This window comes from Cetorhinus maximus, chromosome 20 (assembly GCF_964194155.1).
Source record: "Cetorhinus maximus chromosome 20, sCetMax3.hap1.1, whole genome shotgun sequence".
Taxonomy (NCBI): Eukaryota; Metazoa; Chordata; class Chondrichthyes; order Lamniformes; family Cetorhinidae; genus Cetorhinus; species Cetorhinus maximus.
Window position 1 is genome coordinate 84,847,887 of NC_135898.1, and position 16,397 is coordinate 84,864,283.

General features: G+C 45.3%; 1 protein-coding gene across 1 annotated transcript; it reads left to right on the forward strand.

The window, feature by feature from the left end:
- The first annotated feature begins 1,670 nt into the window (after positions 1 to 1,670).
- Positions 1,671 to 16,397, forward strand: hoga1 (4-hydroxy-2-oxoglutarate aldolase 1). The gene is made up of 7 exons (XM_078565092.1): positions 1,671 to 1,936; positions 7,221 to 7,349; positions 7,845 to 7,972; positions 10,022 to 10,156; positions 12,635 to 12,731; positions 14,127 to 14,260; positions 15,616 to 16,397. Exons 1-7 carry the CDS (start codon positions 1,738 to 1,740, stop codon positions 15,763 to 15,765), a joined length of 972 nt encoding a protein of 323 aa, XP_078421218.1. The 5' UTR covers positions 1,671 to 1,737; the 3' UTR covers positions 15,766 to 16,397.

A 16,397-nucleotide genomic window follows, 5' to 3' on the forward strand; every position in this document is an offset into this window, starting at 1 on the left:
AAACAACTTGTATTCATGTAATACCTTTGACATAATTAACAATCCTAAGGCACTTCACAGGAGTGTTATAGAGCAAAATGTAACACCAAGCTGCATAAGGAGATATTAGGGCAGGTGATCAAAAGCTTGGTCAAAGAGACAAGTTTTAAGGAGTGTCTTAAAGGAGGAAAGAAAGGCAGAGAGGTGGAGAGGTTTAGGGAGGGAATTCTAGAGCTTGGGGCCCAGCAGCTGAAGGCATGGCCATCAATAGTGGAGTGATTTAAATCTGGGATGCTAAAGAGGCCAGAATTAGAGGAGTGCAGAGATCTTGGAGGACTGTGAGACTGGAGGAGACTGTAGAGATAGGGAGGGGAGAGGCCATTTGGGGGATTTGAAAATAAGGATGAGAATTTTAAAATCCAGGTGTTACTTAACTGGGACCCTACATAAGTCAGCAAGCCCAGGAGTGATGGTTGGACAGTACTTTGTGGGAGTAAGGAGTGTGTTGGAAGAGTCAGGTTTATTGGCAATAAAGTCTTGGATGAGGGTTTCAGCAGCAGATGCACTGAGGCAGGGGTGAAGTCGAGTGATTTTACAGAGATGGGGGTGGGGGGATGATAGTGTAGTGGTAATGTGTCTGGACATGTGATCCAGAGGCTTTGGGAACATGGATTCAAATCCCACCATGGCAGCTGGTGGGCTTTAAATTCAGTTAATAAATCTGGAATATAAAGCTAGTCCCAGGAATGGTGACCATGACAACCATCATCGATTGTTGTAAAAACCCACCTGGTTCACTAATGACCCTTTAGGGAAGGAAATCTGCTGTCCTTACCTGGTCTGGCCTACATGTGACTCCAGACCCACAGTGATGCGGTTGACTCTTTAACTGGCCCCCTGAAATGGCCGAGCAAGCCACTTAGTTCAAGAGCAATTAGGAATGGGCAACAAATGCTGGCCTTGCCCATGATGCCCACATCCCATGAAAGAATGAAGGAAAACAAAGCTGGTCTTCGTTACAATGCGGATATGTGGCTGGAGTATGGCTTATCTTGGAGTCAGATATGATACCAAGGCTACAAGCAATCAGGTTCAGATATAAGGAGAGGGGTGGAGTTGATGCCTAGGGAGAGGAGCTTGTGGCTGAATTTGGGGTTCGGGGTAGCCACTGGGGACAGGGGTTAGGGTTTGTGGTTATGTGGGGGCGGAGGTCAGGGGTCAGGGTTGTGGTTAGGGTTAAGGGTTGTGGTTAGGGATTAGAATTGGGGTTGGCTCTGGTAGTAATGACGAGATACCGTTTATTATCATTGAAAACGAGTAGGTGTGTCTTACTGGCTCTAGAGACACGGTAATAATCAACCCTGGTCACTCTGTGTTTATATTCTTAGCTCTGCCGCGGGTTGAAGATAATGGGTAAAAGAGCGAGAGAAGATAAGGTTAGTTATGAATTAAACCTGTCAGTAAATTGACTGGAAATTCACTGAATGAGGCAGTATCTCGCCCTCGGGATAAGTGCCAGATTCCAGCGCGTCCAAACTTTTCCCCCAAACATTAAAAAATAAGCTTTATCCGTTGGGGAAAATCATTTTTTTTATATCTTCGTCTCTAAAATAATAACAATAATTGAAAACAAAATCACAAAAAGTTTGTTGGGGGGGAGGGGGGCGTGGTTAAATAGACTAACGGTTCCGGATCAATACAGCGGTTGAATTTGGTTGGGAGTTGAAGGAAGGAGTAGAAGTGCTCCTGGTTGAGATAATGTTTTTGAGGAAAGCTTTAATCGGGAAATGTTTGGGGTGGAGGGGGTTCCAACAGGGCAGAGGCGTCAGCTCTGGGAGTAGGCTGGACCTGAGGGGTATCTACCCGCCTATAGTGACCCCCTTTAACCAGAAGGGCCAGGTGGACTATCAGCAGCTGGAGAGTAACGTCCATGAGTTGAGCAAGATCCCTTTCAGAGGTAATGTGTTATGTGAAATTTTGCATTTAAAAACAACAGTTTAATAAGGGGCACTGTGTGGGCACTTGATTGGTTTGGTCAGTATCACTCACACCTCATGAGTTTGTGTTTGAACTCATCTAACTCCCTGATGCCCATGGCCTAAGTTGTATCAAGTTCCATTCACACATGACCCGCTGTGCTTACCAACCTCAGTTGGTTTCCGATCTGGCAGCTCCTCCAATCCTGGCCTCTTGTCAAGTCTGCCCTTGATCCGCATTCCTTGATTTCCCAATCCCGACAGCTATATACCTGGAAGGATAAACATGTTTTTAACCAAGTCTTGCAGTGGGGTCGTGGGGGAGGGGTGGTGGGCTACAGTGTGAGATCATACTCCGCAGGGTGGGAGGGTTTAATATTGTATCTGTGCTCCACCACTGAGCATTTATTCCCCCCATGCGCTGTATGTATCCCCATGAACTCCAGTACCTTGCCCAAGTGAATCACAGAATCATATACCGCAGAAGGATGCCATTCAGTCCATCGTGCCTTTGCCAGCTCTTTAGAAGAGCTATCCAATTAGTCCTATAGCCCTGCAAGTAATTTCTTTTATCCAGGTGAGTTTTAGCCTCATTTGATCCTGCTCACAGCCAATGTCAGACGTTAGCCGTAACTCAGTTGGTAGCATTCTTGCCTCACTGAGTGAGAAGTTTGAGAGTTGAAGTCCCACTCCAGAACTTGAGCTCAAGAATCTCAGTTGACAGTGCCGGTGTGGTGCTGAAGGAATGCTGCATTGTTGGAGTTGCCGTCTTTTGGATGAAATGTTCAGCCGAGGTCCAGTCCAGCCTCTCAGATGGACGCAAAAGATCCCATGGCACTATTTCGGAAAAAAGCAGAGGAGTTAACCCCGGTGTCCTGGCCAATATTTATCCCTCAACCAATAGTACCAAAAATCGATTATCGGGTCATTATCATGTTGCTGTATGTGGGATCCTGCTATGTGCAAATTGGCTGCCATGTTTCCCACATTACAACAGTGACTACAATTCACAAGTGTTTCATTGGCTGGAAAGCACTTTGTGGGGTCCCGTAGTTATGAAAGGTGCTATATAAATGCAAAAGTCTTTCTTAAGACCACGTATGTGTCCCATGCATCTGGAGGTCAGAGGTCACCATATGTCCCATGTAGCGGAGGGTCGGGGTTACTAGTTCAAGATTTTGACTTGGAAAGCCTCTCACTGGCCCAACAACAATAAAAGTGACTATAGCGCCTAGGGCTGGAGTCAGCTAAGTCGAGGATACAAACTTGGGATCTTATGTAGCCCAGCTTCATCACCTAGATGGTTCATTGCCCCACAAGCCATGTCTGTACCTCTTCCTGTCATATTAGTGGACCAGTAACTATTGCTGGCTACAGGTCACTGGTTCTGCAGGTTTAGGCTCCATTCCTGTTTTCTACGTGAATGTTTACACACAAGATCCTTGGACATTGAGCCTGGTGAATTTTCCATCCTGACTGTACTCTTTGCCCACTTGTTTGATTTAATGTGTCACTAAAGTTCTCCAAGTTCCAATGTCAAAGGCCCTTTTACTGCAGAACATTGGCAAACAAACATCTTTTTTTCTACCTTTGGCCATATTCTGGAATGTTTACCACTTAACCATCAGAGTTCTGGTGGCAACTGGGATGGAATTTCTTCTGCAATTTTAAAATTCTCCTCCTTGTGTTCAAATCCCTCTGTGGCTCTGATCCTCTCAGCAATTTGCTGCAGCCCTCCAACCTTCTGAGATCTCTGCATTTCCTCCAATTCTGGCCTCTTGCCCTTCCCCGATTTTAATTGCTGCACCATTGGTGGCTCTGCCTTCAGCTGCTTGAGCCCTAAGTTCTGGAAATCCCTCCTTAAATCTCTCCGCCTCTCTCTCCTTTGAGACGCTGATTGAAAATCTACCTTTTTGACCAAGCTTTTGCTCGCATGTCGCAATATCGCTTCATGTGGCTCAGTGTCAAATTTTTGTTCAATAACGCTTCTGTGAAGTGCGTTGGGACATTTTGCTATGTTAAAGGTGCTATATAAATGCAAAAGGCAGTTGTTGAGTTCCGCGAACTGTTCTTAGGGTCTCTGGCTCCACACGGGACTGGTGCAGACCAGGTGTTTTTGTCGTCATGTCAGAAGCCAACTAATCAAAACACTGAGATTGAATCAGAGTCCAGTCAGGAGGCTGAGGGGGAAAAAAAGGGGGAATGCCACATCCCAAATAGCATTCCCTGTCAGACTTTGAAAATACATCAGCTGCAGCTCAGCGAGGAGCACTCTCACCTCTGGGTCAGAAAGTTGTGGGTTTAAGCCCCATTACAGAGACTTGAGCATAAAATCCAAAAGCACTCCACTATCAGAGGGGTCTAAGAACATAAGAAATAGAGCAGGAGTAGGCCAAAAAGCCCCGGAGCGTGCTCCACCATGCCATGGCTGGTCTTCTACTTCAAATCCATTTTTCCGCCCAATTTCCCCAGACCCACCTGATCCCCGTATCGCTATGGACCCTGACAATATTCCGACAATAGTACTGAAGACTTGTGCTCCAGAACTTGCCGTGCCCCTAGCCAAGCTGTTCCAGTATAGCTACAACACCGGCAATGTTAAAAATTTCCCAGGTATGTCCTGTCCACAAAAAGCAGGACAAATCCAGCTGATTACCGTCCCATCAGTCTACTCTCAATCATCAGCAAAGAGATGAAAGGTGTCTTCAACAGTGTTTTCAAGCAGCACTTGCTTAGCAATAACCTGCTCGCTGATGCTCAGTTTGGGTTCCGCCAGGGCCACTCAGTTCCTGACCCCATTACAGCCTTGGTCCAAACATCAACAAAAAAGCTGAATTTTAGAGGATTTAAATTCAAATTTTAAATACATTCATGGGATGTGAGCGTTGCTGGTTAGGCCAGCATTTATTGGCCATTCCTAATTGCCCTTTAGAAGTTGGTGGTGAACTCCCTTCTTGAATCGCTGCAGTCTATGTGTTGTAGGTGCATTCACAGTGCTGTTAGGGAGGTCGTTCCAGGGTTTTGACCCAGCGACAGTGAGGGAACAGTGATATAGTTCCAAGTCAGAATGGTGAGTGGCTTAGAGGGGAACTTGGAACTTGAGAGGAACTACATGGACTGCAGCGGCTCAAGAATGTGTTTCACCACCAGCTTCTCAAGGGCAATTAGGGATGGGGAGCAAATGCTGGCCTAGCCAGCAATGTCCACATCCCATGAAAGAATAAAAATATCTCCCTTGATTTCCTTAGAGCCCAAAAATCTATCAATCTCTTCCTTGAGCATCCACAGCTTTCTGGGGTAGAGAATTCCAAAGATTCACAACCCTTTGAATGAACAGATCTTTCCCCATTTCAGCCCTAAATGACTATGTTCCCACTTCTAGACTCTTCCGACAGGGGAACAGCCTCTCGGCATTTACCTCTTGGAATCTTGTATGTTTTAATGAGGCCACCTCTCAACTTTTCTAAAGTCCAGAGAGCTTGGCCCAATCAACTCAGTCTCTGCTCATGGTACAACCCTATCATCCCAAGGATCAATCTAGTCATCCTTTGCTGTGCATCCAACAGGAGTATTTTTTTTATTGCTGTGCCCCTAGCCAATGTTGCTGGCTAAACCAGCATTTATTGCTTGTCCTTAATTGCCCTTGTTCAGAGGGCATTTAAGAGTCATATCTAGGCCAGACCAGGTAATGACAGCAGATTTCCTTCCCTAAAGTGAACCAGATGGGTTTTTACAACAATCAACAATGGTTTCACGGTCATCATTAAACTTTTCATTCCAGATTTTTAGTGAATTCAAATTCCACCATCTGCTGTAGTGGGATTCGAACCCTGGTCCCCAGAGAATTACCCTGGGGGAAATCCTTCTGGATTACTAGTCCAGCAACAATACCACTGTGCCATCGCCTCCTTCTATCCTTATCTTCCTTCCTTAGGTACAGAGGCTACAGTACTCCACGTGTGGTCTCACAAGTCCTGTACAATTATAGCAAGACTTCCTTACACTTAAACTCCAACCCACTTGCAATAAAGGCCAACATACCATTTGATTTCCCAATTGCATACTGTATCTACATTTCTGTGGTTTGTGTACAAGAACACCCAAATCCCCTGAATTCTCAACAATTAATAGTTCCTCAACATTACTTTCAGGTACCATGCCCTAAGAGGGTGTTGGTAACTGTGGACCTCCATTGGATTGGTCCATGATTGTGCTTGGCAAAGTACTACAGAGGTTTGCCATTACCTTCTGCAGTATGGCTGACCAGGAAACTCTCATCTCTTACCATCTGCCATCAGGCATATTGGAAGCATTTACAGGCTGATAGTCAACTTGTTTGGCCATGGTATGAATGTGCCTTCCGTGGCCATCAAGTCATGAAATGGGACTTGAACCCAGAGCTTGGGACACTACCATGAGACCTCCTAGTCTTGCTATCCAAGTGAATAACCTCACATTTCCCCACATTATACTCATTTACCACTTTCTTGTCCACCCGCAAAACAATTCTATACCCCTTTGCAGACTCTTTGTATCCTCCTCACAGCTCACTTTCCCAGCTATCTTTATATCATCAGCAGTAAGTGCTGGTCCAGCCAGCAAATCCCGCATCCTGTGAATGAATGAAAAAATGAAATAAACTTGGGTACATTATACTCTGACTCTTCATCTAAATAATTAGTATAGATTGTAAACAGCTGAAGTATCAATGTTGATCCTTTCAAAATAGCTTCATTCCTACTGACTGGGTTCAAGGATAGAAAACAATCAATCCTCTATCCATGCTAATTGCCTCCAACCCTTCTCTTATGCAACAACTTTTCATGTGACACCTTATCAAATGCCTTTTGAAAATACAAATATACTACATCCACTGGTTCACCATTGTCTATTCTGTTGGTTACATCTTCAATAAAGCTCTACCAAGTGCTGAGGGAGTGTTGCAATGTTGGAGGTGTCATCTTTTGGCTGAGATGTTGAACTGAGGCCTTGACTGCCCTCTCAGGTGGGTGTAAAAGATCTCATGGCACTAATTCAAATAAGAGCAGGAGAGTTCTCCAATCTGAGCCAATATTCAGCCCTCAACAAACGTCACTAAAACAGGCCATTGCTGTTTGTGAGATCTTGCTGTGTGCAAATTGGCTTCTGTGTTTCCTACAATGATACCTACACTTCTTCAAAAAAACTCATTTGGCTGTAAAGCAGTTTGGGATTTCCTGAGGTAGAAATGGACACCATATAAATGCAAGATTTCTCTGTTTGCAGGACTAGTTGTTCAGGGCTCCAATGGAGAGTTTGTCTTCCTGACCAGTGAGGAGCGTGTTGAAGTTGTTCGCAGAGTGAGGCAGGTGCTACCTGAGGAGAAGCTGCTGGTGGCTGGATCTGGCTGTGAATGTAAGTGGAGATCGTGAATGTTCTGAGACAAAAATCAGATTGCTGCAGAGGACAGGTAAATGGTTCAGGATAGGGCTCTTCACCGGAACAGGCTCGGTAAGGGCCTCGGCCTAAATGTGAAGTTGTGGCTGAAGGTTTCACTGGCGGTAAGGGAGAGGTCGGTGCAGAGATGGGTGATGTGATGGAGGTATAAAGAACCAGTCTGGCTAACCCAATGGATGTGATTGGGGAACAAACACTTCAAGTACTAGTGCACAAGGGAACAGAGCTGAGAGAACCGGGGCAACGAGAGATAGAGTAACACTCAGCCATGACTGTGCTATTGGATTAGCTTGAGTGGGCCCAGTCCTTTTCTACCTGTAACTGTCCCTGTGATTGATTTTCCAACAAATAAATGACAGCCTCAGTTATGGGTCAGTGAATGTGATCCCGTTGCCGTGGCTACTGCATCACTGCAAATGGGCTAAGTGGCAATTTTGCTTTATTTTCCAACAGCCACAGAGGCCACCATTGCGATGACACGCAATATGGCAGAAGCAGGGGCGTCCGCAGTGATGGTCATCACTCCGTGTTATTACCGAGGCAGAATGAACAGTGCTGCCTTCATACAGCACTATACACAGGTAACAGTGACACACACGCCTGTTTTAATAGAGAGCAGTTAATAGCAAAATGACATCTTGCTACTGCTCAGTTCATTTAGCCGAGACACTTTCTGGTGCCTCTTCTCGCTCTCAATCTTATTTTTCCTTCCTTACCCCACTGAAAACAGTTGGAGGAGCAACTTCCGCTGGTTGTCCTTTATACTGCACCAGATCTCCCCAAGTAAAAAGCAAAATACTGCGGACGCTGGAAATCTAGAACAAAAACAAAAATACCTGGAAAAACTCAGCAGGTCTGACAGCATCTGCGGAGAGGAACACAGTTAACGTTTTGAGTCCGAATGACTCTTCATCAGAACTAAGGAAAAATAGAAAAGAGGTGAAATATAAGCTGGTTTAAGGGGGGATGGGACAAGTAGAGCTGGATAGAGGGCCAGTGATAGGTGGAGATTGCCAAAAGATGTCATAGACAAAAGGACAAAGAGGTGTTGACGGTGGTGATATTAGCTAAGAAATGTGCTAATGGGGACATTAAATGTGGAAAGCAGGATGAGCAAGGGACAGATAGCCCTAGTGGGGGTGGGGGGGAATCGAAATAGGCTAAAAGGTAGAGATAAAACAATGGATGGAATACATTTAAAAAATAATGGAAGTATGTGGGAAAAGAAAAATCTATATAAATTATTGGGAAAAGGGGGATCGGAAAGGGGGTGGGGAAGGAGGAAAGAGTTCATGATCTAAAATTGTTGAACTCAATATTCAGCCCAGAAGGCTGTAAAGTGCCTAGTCGGAAGATGAGGTGCTGTTCTTCCAGTTTGCGTTGAGCTTCACTGGAAAAATGCAGCAGGCCAAGGACGGACATGTGGGCAAGAGAGCAGGGTGAAGTGTTAAAATGGCAAGCGACAGGGAGGTCTGGGTCATGCTTGCGGACAGACCGAAGGTGTTCCGCAAAGCGGTCACCCAGTCTGCGTTTGGTCTCTCCAATGTAGAGGAAACCACACTGGGAGCAGCGAATGCAGTAGACTAAATTGAGGGAAATGCAAGTGAAATGCTGCTCCAAGTACGTATGTGTGTGATTCTGCATGCTAATTGGCAAACGAGGAGATCTCTGTCCCCTCCCCCACTTTCTTTTTCTCCCGGTAGTTTCCGCCCTCCCCATCTTCCTGCCTCTTCACCCCTTGCCCAGTCCCTCCACCCCATGCTCTGTTTCTCTCTCTCTCTCTCTCACTCTGTTGCATTCATGTTTGCTCTGTCTGTTTACTGTGCTCATTTCATTCTTTATAAATCATGACTTTTCCCTTTTCTCCATCTGACTGCGGCAACTGCATCAGAAGATTTTAGACTGAGATCAAACTGAAGCTTGATGATTTTTGCTGATTAGAGAGAGCTCAATTCAGTAGCAGAGTCCAAAAAAACAAGTCAGCATTGAACCATCAGTAAATAATAAAAAAGATTTGCATTTCTATAGCATCTTTCATGACCAAAGCAAGAACCAAAGTGCTTCCCAAAGTACAGCCAGTTAAGTACTTTTTGAACTGTCATCGCTGTTATAATGTAGAAAACACAGCAGCCAATTTTGCACAGCAAGCTCCCAGAAACATCATTGTGATAACAATCAGTTTATCTGTCTTTTGTGTGTTTGAGGGATAAGTATTGATCAGGATACCAGGGTAACTCCCCTGATCTTTTTAAATAAAGTGCCATAGAATCTCTTAAGAGAGGACGGATAGGGTCTTGGTCTAATATCTGAAAGACAGCACCTCCAACAGTGCAGCATTCACCCAGTACTGATTTTTATGTTCAAGATCTGGAGCAGACAACCTTCTGATTTTGAGGTGAGAATGCTACCAACTGAATCACGGATGACATGTAGTAGACAAAAGAGTTTTGTACAAATACATTTGTCACTACTATACCACCGCGTGATCTCAGCACATCACTCTCTTCAGTTGTGAGTGTCAGTCAGCAGTAATGTGGTGAGCTTTAGTGTGGCACTCCCATGTTGTTGTGTGTCAGATCACAGGTGGGGACCTTTAACCAATTACTCTCGATGTTTTTTTAAAAATTCAGGTAGCTGATGCCTCACCTGTGCCAGTTGTGTTGTACAGTGTCCCAGGTAACACTGCACTGCAGCTACCAATGGACGCCATCTTCACTCTTTCTCAACATCCCAACATCATCGGGCTGAAGGACAGCGGCAACAATGTAAGTGGTCATTGTCATTCTTGCTTTCTCTCTTGGGACTTGCAGGAAAAGGAGGAGGCCATTCGGCCCCTGGAGCCTGTCCCATCATTCAGTTTGATCATGGTCGATCAGTATCTTAACTCCATCAACCCACCTTGGTTCCATAATCCTTAATATCCTTACTCAACAAAAATCTAGCCATCTCAGTATTAAAATTTTCAACTGATCCCTCCCACCCCCCACCCATTCTCAACAGCTTTTTGGAGGAAAGAGTTCCTGATTTCCACTACCCTTTGTGTGACGATGTACTTCCTGACATCACCCTGAACTCTAATTTTAAGGTTGCACCATACTATGGGCAACAGCTCCACTGACATCAGCCTCTTACTGATGTGTGAGACAACATTGGGGTCAGTGACCAGCAGGAAGAGGCATCAGAGTGGAGCCTGTTTTTTTATTCGTTCATGGGATGTGGGCATTTCTGGCTAGGCCAGCATTTATCACCCACTCTTAATTGCCCTTGTTCAGAGTGCAGGTAAGAGTCAACCATATTGATATGGGTCTGGAGTCACATGTGGGCCAGACCAGGTAGGGGTGGCAGATTTCCTTCCCTAAAGGACATTAGTGAACAAGATGGGTTTTTAATGACAATCGGCAATAGGTTCCCGATCTTACTTCCAGCAGGAATTACTAGATGGTGACTGGGATAGGAATGCTCCCACTATTATTTTCCACCCCTCCTCTAGCCCAGGCACTGCTATGTTGCCGAGGATCAGCTAAACTGCAGCATAAAGAGCTAGCAGGAACTTTTGATGGTGTCTTTCATGACACTGCGAAAGCACTTCACAGCCAATATTCTTTTTATTTCTTTCATTGAATGTGAGTATCACTGGTGAGGCCAGCATTTGTTGCCCATTCCTAATTGCCCTTGAACTAAGTGACTTGTTAAGCCAGTGCTGGAGATGGTGACAATTGATGCATACAAAAACTGCAAAGATGCAACAAGCTTATTCTCCTCCTTGTTTTCAATCCCTCCATGTCCTTGCCTCTCCCTATCTCCGGAACCTCTGACAACCCTCCGAGATAGCTGCAATCCTCCAATTGTGGCCTCTGGTGCATCCACAATTTTAATTGTTCCATCGTTGGTGGCCGTGGCTTCAGCTGTCTCGACCATAAGCGTTGGCATTCCTCCCCTAAACCTCTCTGACTCCATCTCCTGCTTTAGGACAGTCATTAAATCTGGAGCTGTGGGATTTTTGTCACCTGGCTTGAGACCCCAAACCCATTTCACTTGGATAATTATAGCATGTGCTGGATTCTAAACTGTGTAATGACCACAATGCCTCCCCTTTCATTGAATGTGAGAGTCACTGGCCAGGCCAGCATTTGTTGCCCATTCCTATTTGCCCGTGAACTGAGTGGCTTGTTAAGCCATTTCAGAGTCAGCCATTTTGCTGTGGGTCTGAAGTCATATATAGGTCAGACCAGGTAAGGATGGCAAATTTCCTTCCCTAATGGACATTGGTGAACCAGATGTTTTTTTTTACAACATTCGACGATAGTTTTGTTTTATATTCCACCAGCTGCCATGGTGGGTTTTGAATCCATATCCTCAGAGCATTAGCCTGGGCCTCTGGATTACGAGTCCAGGGACATTACCACTACACCACCATTTCTGAAGTACATTTGAAGTGCATTCACTGTTGTAATGTAGGAAATGTGACAGCCGATTTACACACAGGAAATTTCCAGAAACAGCAATGTGATAAGGGCCAGGTAATCTGTTTCTCCTTTAGTGATATTGGTTGAGGGATAGTCATTGGCTGGGATACCAGAGAGAATGTGCCTGCTCTTCTTCGGAATATTGCCATGTACACCTGAGAGGGCAGGTGGGGCCTCAGTTTAACATCTTATCTTAAGGATGGCGTGTCTGACTATGGACCATTCCTTTCATACTGCACAGAAAGTGTCAGTCAAACTTTTTGTGCTCAGCTCTCTGGAGTGAGTCTTAATTCCAAAACTTCCTGATTTGGGGGCAAGAGTGTTGCCCACTGAATCACAGCTGATTACACTCAGCGTTTAAATCCTTGAGACCTTCAAGCTGTATCCCATGCCCTTTCTCACAGGTGGCAGAGGAGGGCAGACAGTTTTAGACAACACAAACCCTGCCCTAAATGAAGATGATTGGGGTAATTCCACCTCCCCTCACCGCCCCCACCAGTCACTCCTGGAAACCAAACTGTTGTAAATGACTGGCATTGGTTTTACCTACATAATTTGTGCAATGTAACTATCCTCCACTCACTGCCCAGGAGGAATAATCCTGCTTTTGTTGGGAGATGTTGCTGTTGTGTCTGTTGCAATTCTGTTTGTTGTAGTTTGTAGAGACTATTATTTAAATAGACTCTGTTTATTTGCTGTTGTAAGTCCTACCCTGCCTCTAACTCATTGACTGACTAGCAATAGATACTGTTTTAAGCTTCAGTTCATCTTCCTCAGGTTACAAGAATTGCACTGATAGTTCACAAAACCAGGAACCAGGATTTCCAAGTGCTGGCTGGATCGGCGGGGTATCTCCTCGCTGCTTATTCAGTAGGTAAGGGGCAACCCAGATGGGTGAAAGGGAGCTGGGGATGTGCTGGTTAACAGGTGAAGAGTATCATAACAGCATGAAGTGAGGCTATTTGGCCCATCGTGCCCATGCAGGCTCTTTGAAAGAACTATCGGATTAGTCCCATTTATTGCAAAAGCGTTTTCTGACTGACTCTGGAAATGTATCTTGGGGGAAGCACAGAAGCAGCTTTGCAGATCTGAGGCGTCTGAGCAGCTGGAGTTGGGGATCAATGAAATGGAATTTACTTTCCTTTTTATAAATCAGCCTCCTGCTGGGCTTGTTCCTCAATGCTCGTCATGGAGTGGGGAGGAACAATCTCAAGGGACAGTGGCAGCTGGGGAGTTTGACTGGGATGATACACCTGTCACACTGTGGTTGATCTGTCGAGGTTTCAATTTTATTTTATTAAGGAGCAGCTTTTCCTTATCCAACATTTGTTGCCCATCCGTAATTGCCCTTGAACTGAGTGACTTGTTAAGCCATTGCTGGAGATGGTGACAATTGATGCATACAAAAATTGCAAATATGCAACAAGCTTATCCTCCTCCTCATTTTCAATCCCTCCATGTCCTTGCCTCTCCCTATCTCCGGAACCTCCGACAACCCTCTGAGATAGCTGCGATCTTCCAATTGTGGCCTGTTGTGCATCCACAATTTTAATTGTTCCATCGTTGGTGGCCGTGGCTTCAGCTGTCTTGACCATAAGCGTTGGCATTCCTCCCCTAAACCTCTCTGACTCCATCTCCTGCTTTAGGACAGTCGTTAAATTTGGAGCTGTGGGATTTTTGCCATCTTGGTTGAGACCCCAAACCTATTTCACTTGGATAATTATAGCCTGTGCTGGATTCTAAACTGAGGTACCTGTGTATTGACCAAGCCACATTGTCTCCCCCACCTCCTAGGTAGATTATAAAATAGTGACTTCACTTCAAAACCAAAAGTGTTCTGAAAGAAAAATAGTGTTGTTATCAATTTGCACACAGCAAGGTCTCAGCAGCCATGTGAAAATGACCAGATAATCCGTTTTCATGATGTTAGTCGAGGGATAAATATTGGCCAGGACAGAGAAGCCCCTGCTTTTTTGACACCGTGCCTTAGATGTTTTGCGTCCCCGAGAGGGCAGATGGAGGTTGCTGTGATGTCTCATTCAAAAGACAGCACCTCCAAAAGGGCAGCACGCCCGCAGTACTTGTATCAGAGGTGTCAGTGTGGATTGTGATCTCAAGTCTCTGGAGTGGGTCTTGAATGCATTCAACTTTCAGATTCAGAAGTAGAGTGTGAGCCACAGCCGACGTGAGGTTGTGAAAGTTGCTATGTAGATGCAAGTTTGTTTTTTTTCCCTTAGGAAACTGATTTTTCTGTCCCTGATTGTTCAAGGTGCTGTGGGTGGTGTGTGCGCACTGGCCAATGTGCTCGGAGAGCCTCTGTGCAACTTGGAGAAGCTGTGCCTCAGGGGGCAGTGGGAGGAAGCTAGAGAACTCCAATACAGGCTGATTGAGCCCAACACAGCAGTAAGTATAGCTTCAACCTTTCCTTACAAAACAGGGGCCAGGTTTTCATTGTTGGGTTGAGACCCGATATCAGGTTAGTTTCCAGATGCTAGCCCCGCAAGGCATTGGTGTGACATGTGCTGTGTAACTTTTGAGTGAAAGGCCAGTTAGCGGTCAGGGCCGCGCTCGCCATTCAATTAATGGTTGGTTGGGTGGGTGGGGGGGGGTGGTGTGAAGGTGTTGGGGGTGTGGGTGGGGGTATTCCTGATCGTGGGGAGCCAACAGAAGGTCCTCCAGCATTGAGAGCTGTAACTTGCTGATGCAGGTAACAGAGAGAGGGTGCCTCAAGATGCAGGTGTCCTCTCAACACTTTTTAAAATGGTTGAAATTAAAAATGGCTCCAGCTGCCAGACTGCCATTGTGGAGGGGAGTCAGAAGGCTGTAGGTTCAAGACCCACTCCAGGACTTGAGCAAAAAATCTAGGTTGACACTCCCAGTGTAGTACATAGGGAGTGCTGCACTGACAGAGGTGGGAAAAAATAAATCTGGTATAATAGATCCCATCGCACTATTGATGAAGAATGGGTCCTGGCCAATATTTATCCCTCAAGCAACATCACTAAAACAGTCAGTCTGGTCATTATCATGTTGCTGTTTGTGGGATCTTGCTCTGTGCAAATCAACTGCCGCATTTCCTACAACAGTGACGACACTTCTCAAGTACTTTGGCTGTAAAGAACAGCTTGGGTAGATAGTCGTGATCGCTGTGCAGTTGCCACGTGGGAAGAGGTCAGAGGTGGCAAATGTCTTACTTTCTGACCCCTCCAAAGCCTCTTCACTACCTGCAAGGCACAAGTCAGGATTATGAGTTGTGATGGAATACTCTCTGCTCGCCACGATGGGTGTGGCTTCAGTTTTGCTTCAGAAGTTCAGTTCCTTTTAAGGAAAAGCAGCCCACCTTATTGGCACCCTATACACCACCTTAAACATTCACACTCTCCACCACCACAGTGACAGCAGTGTGTGCCATTTACAAGATGTATTGTAGCAACTTCCAACCCCAAGACCTATACCACCTAGAAGGACAAGAGTAGGAGATGCATGGGAACACCACCACCTGCAAGTTCCCTCCCAAGTCTCTCACCATCCTGAATTGGAACTATATTGGTGGGTTTTTTTTAATCATTGCTGTGTTGAACTAACAGCACTGTGGGAGCATCTTCACCACAGACTGCAGCGGTTTAAGAAGGCAGCTCACCACCACCTTCTCAGAAGCAATAAGGGTGGGTATTAAAAATGACCTGTACCCTTCAGTTTATATTTTGATAAGAAGCTCCCACTCAGACATAACAGAGAAAGTGTTCTTATCTCCTCAGGTTACGCAAAAATTTGGCATTGCAGCCCTCAAGGAGGCGATGGAATGGTTTGGATATTACGGGGGACTTTGCCGTGCTCCCCTGCTGACATTGACCGAGGTAGAGAGAAAGGACTTACGGAATGACTTTGCGTCCAACGGCTGGCTCTGACCTTGTTTGCAGCAAAAGCCATAGGTCCTGTGCTTTGGAAGGAGTTTAATTTCTAATTCACATGAAGTTGAGGGCTGTTACTAATTCCTTAATCAAGTGCATGTCATTTCACCTTTGCCCTGAACTTCATCTGCAAACTGGGGAACTGCTGCATTGAAATTATGTTTTAATTACATACAATTTTACAGGACAGAAACAGGCCATTTGGCCCAACTGGTCCATGCTGGTGTTCATGCTCCACACAAGCCTCCTCCCACCTTACTTCCTTTCAACCCCCATCAGCATCTCCTATTATTATTTCCCTCATGTACTTACCAAGCTTCCCCTTAAATACCTCTATGGTCTTGGTCTCAACTACTCCATATGGTAGTGAGTTCCACGTTCTCACCACACTTTGGAAAAATAAGTTTCTCCTGAATCCCCTATTGGATTTATTAGTAATCATATTATGATCTCCTCTATCAAACCCCTTTAATAATTTTAAAGACCTCTTTTAGGTCACCCCTCAGCCTCCTCTTTTCTAGCCCCAGAGTATAACCTCTCAGTTCTGGCACCATTCTTGTAAATCTATTTTGCATCTTGTCCGCTACCTTCAAATCCAATTTGTAATATGAAGACCAGAACCGGACTAG